The sequence below is a fragment of the Terrapene carolina genome, unplaced genomic scaffold, assembly GCF_002925995.2.
Source record: "Terrapene carolina triunguis isolate 2854851 unplaced genomic scaffold, T_m_triunguis-2.0 Scaffold48, whole genome shotgun sequence".
NCBI classification, from domain to species: domain Eukaryota; kingdom Metazoa; phylum Chordata; order Testudines; family Emydidae; genus Terrapene; species Terrapene triunguis.
The window spans coordinates 1,102,176-1,109,933 of record NW_020664399.1 but is presented as its reverse complement, the minus strand read 5'-3'; the positions used below and the strand labels follow the sequence as shown (position 1 = coordinate 1,109,933).

Genomic DNA, 7,758 nt, shown 5'->3' with positions numbered 1-7,758 from the left:
GTAGGGGTGTATGTGCGTAGGTGTGTGCAGAGGGGTAGGGCTGCCACCTGTCCAGGTTTTTTCAGGATTGTCCCGTGGCTGAGGCAGCTGTCCTGGGCAATCTGTAGGGTGCTCAGTGCCCCCCGCCAGCGGTCCAGTTGTGTGGGCTCAGGATCATGCCAGATGGACCTCAGAGGTGGCTGCCCTGGTGTGTGGGGGGTTGACTGTGTCCCTGCTACGCGATGGTGACAGTGCCCCGGTGGGGGAGGGGGCACAGGGGTGACAACCCCCGGCAGTGAGGGCGGGGGCGGGGGAAGGCGTCTCGGTGTCTGTGCCGCGTGGCGGTTGCAGTGACTGTCTCGCGCTCGCTGCCCCGCCCGGCTCGCGCCGTGTAACGGTCTCTCGCTCTCTCCGTTCCGAGGCGGCTGTTTGCGTCTGGAGCCGGACCGGCGCGAGCCGCCCTGACAGCGGGACCCGCCCCCTCCCCCAGTCCCGGACCCGCCGCCTCCGCCCCGGTCACCTTCCCGGCTGCTCTGAGGGCGCAGAGCGGGGTCCCCGCCCCCGGGTCCGGCTCGGGCTAGCGGGTGTCCCGGGCGGGCGGGGGGATGAGCTGCGGCGGGGCGAGCAGCATCCCCGGCCCCGGGGAGCCGCAGCGAGACCCCGCCGCCGCCCCCCTGGAGCTGCCGGTCGCGGAGGAGAGCGCGGGGCTGCGGCGGCTGCAGCCCCAGGAGAAGCCGGCGGCCGACGACCCCCCCGGGGCGGGGCAGAGCAGCGGCTCCGGCGGGACCCCGCCGGGCCCCTCCGAGGGGAGAAGGGGCGGCTCGGAGAGAGCCCGGGGGGAGGCGGGGGCCGTGGGCGGCGACAAACCCGAGACCCGCTCCGTGTGCGGCAGCGATAGCGGCAGCGACAGCAACCCCGGCGGCGCCGGCCCCATCTGCAAGATCTGCTTCCAGGGCGCCGAGCAGGTGAGAGCCGGCCGGACAGACGGACCCCCCTCCCCCGCACCCCGGGAGGGACGGACAGACAGACAGACCCAGCCCGTCCGGCCAGACACACACTGCACCTGAGCCGCCTGCCGCTCTCTGGCGCACGCGGTCCGGGGCAGGTTGCTGGAGGCTGCTGGTCCCAGCCCGCCGCGGTCAGCACCCTGGACAGGGCTCTGGGCCGGACCCCGCGCTCCGACTTTCGCCGCCAATGGCAGGAAACCGAGCCCCGAAGTGGCCGAGTGGAGCAGGTTCAGTTCCGTGAGGCCGCCCTGGGTTGGCTCGTAGCTCAGCTCAGCGACAGCTGGGGGCAAATGCAATCGCGGGCCTGTACAATGGGCACAAGAGCGGGGGGTTGCCACAAGCCTCTGTGAAGAGCTTTGCCAGCCTCCGCTGCAAATCTAGAAAGGCAGGGAAATTATTGGTCTATTTGCTTGGGATGCAGCCTCTCCCCTCAAAGACTTCAAGATCAAAATCCCATTCTCCAAGCTTCTTGTCTTCTACATTTTAACCAACCATTCCCAATAGTTTTATGAAGAAAACCTAGGGGAAGATTTCATGATTGGTCATTATCACAATATCGGAGCCGGACACTTCCACTAGCATTTTACTCTATAGCTGTCAGCTTAGTCGGCCAGCTCCCTCTCTGGGCCATTATGACATAAATAGGGGGATTTGGTTTATTTTCTCTTAAAAAGCAAGGAAATGGAAAAAAAGAATGCTATTATTTGTAGTGTCCAGTTAGACTTTAATATATGAGTCTACTAGCTTTGTGTTTTATTTTAGAACATAGGTGAGGGCGATTGTTAGTATGAGAGGTAGCCTATTACATTTTTGAAGTAGCATCACAGAAATAAGAAAGCTTCAGCCAAGCACACAGTCATCCATGTATTTGTTACAGGATGTAATTCTGATGGGAAAGACATATTTAGATTATTTTTTTAAATGTTCATTTTGTAGAGAATTTTTATGGTGTAATTGCTGACGGTCAGGAATCTTAACAGTACAAATGCTACTGTAAGCATGCAGTTCACTATGATGTCATACATTTCTTTCTTATCCATGATTAAGAATTACTGCAGAGAAAATACATCTAACCATCCATCTAAAGTTACTCGAAAGAGATCATAATGTGACCATTGGCATAATAATTACACATGCAGTGAGTTACCTGTTGTTTGTAATGTGGTAGAATATTTAAGTTGGAGATAATGATATCTTTAAAAGAGCTCTAACTTTTGAGCTTTATTTTAGCCAAAAATATAAAAGTGTAGGATAGAGACTAAAACAAACTCATTGTTCCAGAACAGATAACATGAAATATTGTGTAAGAAAACAAAATAAATCCCTCTGACATTTATTTTTGTCTTGTTTCAGGGTGAATTGTTAAATCCTTGCCGATGTGATGGGTCGGTACGGTACACACATCAATTGTGCCTCTTAAAGTGGATCAGTGAAAGAGGGTCATGGACCTGTGAGCTCTGCTGTTACAGATACCATGTTATAGCAATTAAAATGAAAAAACCTTGCCAGGTAATGTTTTTACATACTTACAGATCAAAACTGTTACTTAGTTTCTATATTTCAGAGACTTGCAAATGTTAATTTATGGCACACAGGCAGATTTTATAAAATATTGATTTATTCTCCTCCTTGACATTGTCTCAGCAGATCACCTGTGTGAGATTGCATGCCCTGCTGTGAGGCACTGGACCCCATTTCAAAGTGCTTAGTCATTGGGGAAGAGTACACACCAGAGTAGGATCCAGTCATTTGGTAGGGGGAGGCTCTTCTGGCCTAAGACTACTTACAGAAGAAGTTCTTGCCTCTATCCCAACAAGAGCTGTTTGGATCCCTTGCTTGTAAGCAGAGCAGCCAGGTCCTCTAAGGATTCAGGGTGCACCCTGGATGCATCTTCTTCAACAACATGCAGGAAGTGTTAGGGTTAAACAGTCATCCAGTAATATGCATTAGTTCTCTGGATCTGGTAAAGACTCAAAGATTGGTTCCATGTATGCCCTACCACTATGGATTCAAAAGTGATAAGGCCTCCTTGGATCTAAGCCAATCTTATCCTTTGGGTCCTATTTTGGTGCTTAGCCACGTTCTGAAAGATTGAGGTGAGAGACAAAAGGTGGCTTGATGCTGCTTTTACAGTTTTCCAGTCCTGCAGTGAGCTGTGGGCCACTTCAACCCCTGCTACGACCTACAGCAGCATAAGAGTATATAAATGCAGCAGTCCCCCAATAACTGTTCCAGAAGCTGAAGCATGCAGTACCACTTTGGCCAAGCCTTCTTTTTCATGACCACACCAAGGAGCTTCAAAGTAGAATAGCAAAGAGCCAGCCCTCCTGAGAAAACCCTTACTTAGGCCAGCTTAATGGTCCCTTTGCACTGACAGAATGGTTTAAAAGCACTATGAGCCCTATAAATCGGAGTAGTGTGTGCCTGAGTCCAATCTAAGATATTTGTATAATTTGTTGGATCCCATGAGTCCAGGGTTGATCGAACCTCCTCAGATCTAAGGCACTCAGATCATTTCCTTGATCCTGAAAGTCTGAGAGTGATGGGCTTTCCATGGATCCAAGGTGCTTAAATTCTGTTAGATCCTTGGAGTCTGAAGGTGAAAGGGCCTCCTTAGGTTGAAGGCATTCTGATCCTTTGTCCATATACTAGGTGCCTTCACAAACAGCTGTGTCTTCAGGCCTATTCTTTCAGGTTCTACACAGGGAATTCTCCCAAACTTCTCCATATTTCAGATCTAAAGGGTGTTGGGGGACCTGTCTTTGCCTCTCCTCAAACCCAACAGGGACATGAATTTGAGGAAGGCTCCAGAGGATAAAGGCATGGATTCTAGTGGTTATCCTTCTGGTACTACAATCTCTGGGGCACATTTGCCAGCTTGGTTGCGCAACACATGATGCGGTTTCCCAAGCTGTGTTCCTGTTGGGAAAGGCAGAGGGTCTCTAAATACCTATTAGACTTGGTGAGTAGGTCCTTATCTATGACTTTCTTCTGTTGGAGGTATTCTTGGTTATGATCTGTGATCAGATTAACTGCTATGATCAAATTCTGTGATCAGATTAACTGCTAGGTCACTGAGGTTGGATCAGTCTTTCTGATATCAGTGAGGCCAATATTTCCACATCAAGCATGATTCTTTATCTGATCAGTCAGTAAAAACAAACTTCAGAGGTTACCAGAGACCTAGACTGTCTTGGTTGAATTGGCATTTTCTGTAGGTACAGCAAAGCTGTAGTTTTGCCAGAGGATCCAGAGTCAATTCCAGATTAGACACATTTTTACAAGCATGGCAGGATCCCTTTGGAGCAATGTGTCCTGAATTTATTGAATGGTGGCATGACCTTCAGTTTAGGCTCATGTCAATACCCAGTCCCCTTTCCATTTTTCTCCATGGAGCCTTTTCTTTATGCTCTTAAGTGATGAGGTCTGATCTCTTCTGTAAATATAATTGGTGTGAGTGCCACAGCTTTTCTGTACCACTGGGCAGTATAGTCCCTGCTTTTAAATTCTCAGGATTGCTCAAGACCAACAAGCTTCAGGATACATACATCCATATATCTGGAAAGCAGAAGCCCAGAAAGTACCTCAGTTTCAATGGGGATACTAATTTGATCACCAGAGATTATGTAATAACCTTTTGACGAACAGTTGCTACAAAGGTGGATGTCTAAGTGAAAACAGTTTAAAAATTTGGAGAGCCTAACGAGAGAATTCCAGTCTTTTGTCTCCTCAATTATTTTACTGTTTTTTTTTTGTCATTGGTGGAGTCAGGTTTGTTGGTCTTCCCTTTGTTTGTGCAAATGAGTTCAGTCTCTATCCTTTAGAAAATGGTTATTTTAAAGATTCTATGACAATTTATTTTCATATTATAACTTACATATTAATATGGCTAAACACTTGGTTCTCATAGGGCTTATGAAAGCTCCTTTTGTGCCTCTTAGTACCTGTTTCTTCTGGCATCAATCAGTGAAGTTTCCTTCGCAAGTGGCTATAGTACCTACCAGAAGAGTTTCAGAACCACAGTTTTTGATAGCAAATCCTCCTTGTGCAAATATTCACAATGATATAGTAGTCCTAACATCACATCTCAAATTCTTGACTATGCCGGTCTTGGACTTTCATTAAAATCAGGCAAGTTTTTTTAAAACCAGGATTTTACTAAGCCTTATAATCCATTTAATTTTGGTTCCACACTTTTGTTTTTAAGAGGGGCTCCTGGGCAAGTCTAAACCGTATCCACACAACCCATGGCAGATGCAGATACTTGCTGCAGAAATGGAAAATTAAAGACTCTCCAGTGTGTGACTGTGGTCACCAAGAACAGACCATGGAAAATATAACAACTCAATGCCTGATTCACAGATATGAAGGAGGCATCACAGCAATACTCTTGCTATTTCAGACGCAATTATCTGGCTTAATAATGTAAATGTAAAATTATAGTTGTTGCACTTACATTTACATCAGCCATATGAAAAAGGAAAAGACTGGTCATTTTCTTGACAGGAAAAAGCCCTTTAAGGTAATTTGTAGCTTTTGGTGAAAAGCTAAGACCCAATTCATTTCAGTCCAGAGATGATTCAAGTGCATCATATGCCATATTTCAGACAGGCTAAACACTCCTTGAAGTTCCTGTACAACCAGGAACCAATGCCTTCTTACCAAAGAGGTAGAATATTCTCCAGTGTCTTCTTAGTCATGTGCTGATTGTTGAAATCTGCAAAGATGCAACCTGAAATTTGATTAATACCTTAACAAAATGTTATTTTCAGTATTGAGTCCAGTTCAGATGAGATACTTCATTTGGGAGAGGTGTATTTTAGTCATTCTTCAATTAGCACTATTCCTCAACCCACCTCCTGAGAAGTGTCACTAATATCTAATCTCTCGCAGATGGGATCTGAGTAGATAGTGTCATGAAAGAGAAAGATGGCTTATTTACCCACATAACTTTTGTTCTCAAATGTATTGCCTCTGCAGAGCCACACCAGTCCTCCCTTTCTCCTTCTACTTCAGAGATTTACAGGATGTGCCCAGAATTAGAGAGGAAAAATTAGGAGTTGGGTTTTTTGTAACCCTTAGTTCCAGAATGTTGGAACAGCCAGCCATGTGAACATTTCTCCTAGCATCCAACTGCTTTGTATGGTTTCTGTTGTTGCATGGCATGTAATCTCAAAGTGGGCCTCTATGGAGGCAATAGATTCAGGGAACGTTTATGTTGGTAACCTCTTTTTCAGTATATTTTGTCATGGTGCACATCTAACCACGTCAGCTAACTAACATCAAGGGGCCCACTCCTGAAAATATGCAACATGTTGATAGGATTAGGCACGAAAGCATAATTACAAACTGAGAAAATTCATATTTACTTTTAAGATTAGCCAACTGGTTTGCTGGCAGTGGGCGATGTAGATTACAAATTAATTGGAGAGATGCAAGTTGTGCATTTTCCCCCAGTATCCTGTCCTTTCAGTGAGCCAGATGTAAACAAGCATAACTCTAATAGTAAATGTTAAAGTCAGTGGAATTGCTCCTTTTTACAGCAGGGAAGAATTTGTCCCAATTCTGATGCTTGCTTTGTCTCCGGTCCAATGATTCTTTCATTTTTATCCAGTGGAACGGGGGTGTGGATAAATGTATGAGAATGACTCTGTAGCCTGGTGGTTATAGCATGCGTGTGGGAGACCCAGGATCTAGTCCTCCTGCTCCAATGACTTTTTTAAAATTATCCAGAGTGGAACAGCTTCAATAGGAGAGATTAAGGGAGCCCCACATTAGAATATCCCATAGCGCAGAGGCTAGAGCACCTACCTGAGAAGCAGTGGGTATCAGTTTAAATCCCTTCTTCCCAATCAGGTAGAGGGGAAACTTGAACTGGGCATCTCCCACGTCAGGTGAGTGCCCTAACCACTGGGCTAAACATTATGAGGGAGGGTCTCCTCCCTTGCATTTTGTGTAAGCTTCTCTATAGGGGCCTGATCTGATAGGCAAGCCCTGAGCATACTTACTGGATTGGGCCCTGCAGGCAATTAGGTGGAGGAATGCCTATCTTCCCCTAGTTCGTATGTTGCTTTGGGGCTATAAAAGAGAATAATAGGCTACTTTTTCTAAAATGTTTTATATTTTAAACTGTTATATATGATCATAGAATCATCATTTGTGGATGGAAATGCAAGAAATATTAGTCAGTTAACATTGTAATTTGTTAGTTTTCAAGAAAGAGGAGTCCTAGTGGGTGAATTAATTTAGAAGCTGATTTAATGTTAAGTTGAGGAAAACATCTTAAATGTTATGCAGAAAGAACCAGCAAGATATTTTAGACATAGCCTGAATGTGAGGACATAAAGATAGGTCTGAGTTGAAGATGATTCCAAGATTACATGCCTGAGTGACAGGCAGGATGATGGTGATATTCAAAGGAGGTTGGTGGGGGTGGAGGGGTGGGGGAAGAAGAGAGAGAGAGAGATTAAGTACTCTCTTTTAGCCATGTTGAGCTTGAGCTGATGATTAGACATCCATGAGGTGATGTCAGAGAGACATGCCAACATTTTAGTTCAGATAGAAGACAATAGGTCTGGAGTAGAAAGGTAGATTGTGAGTGGTCAGGATAGGGATGGTAGTTGTCTGCAGATGAAATTACCAGAGACAAGCTGTAGAGGGAGAGCAGCAGGAGACCTAGGACAGAGCCCTATGGAACCCCTCACAAAAAAATTGGTGGTGTGACAGGTTGGATCACAGAAACCCCCTTGGGAGCTGCCACCCAATGTACCAA

The 7,758-nt window shown here is 46.0% G+C and overlaps 1 protein-coding gene across 1 annotated transcript in view; it reads left to right on the top strand.

The window, feature by feature from the left end:
• The first annotated feature begins 584 nt into the window (after nucleotides 1-584).
• Nucleotides 585-7,758, top strand: part of MARCHF11 (membrane associated ring-CH-type finger 11) — a 44,180-nt gene continuing 37,006 nt past the window's right edge. Inside the window, exons 1-2 of the mRNA XM_024209988.1 lie at nucleotides 585-944; nucleotides 2,340-2,495. Of these exons, the coding sequence (XP_024065756.1) occupies nucleotides 585-944; nucleotides 2,340-2,495 (516 nt within the window). The remainder of the gene's footprint in view (nucleotides 945-2,339; nucleotides 2,496-7,758) is intronic.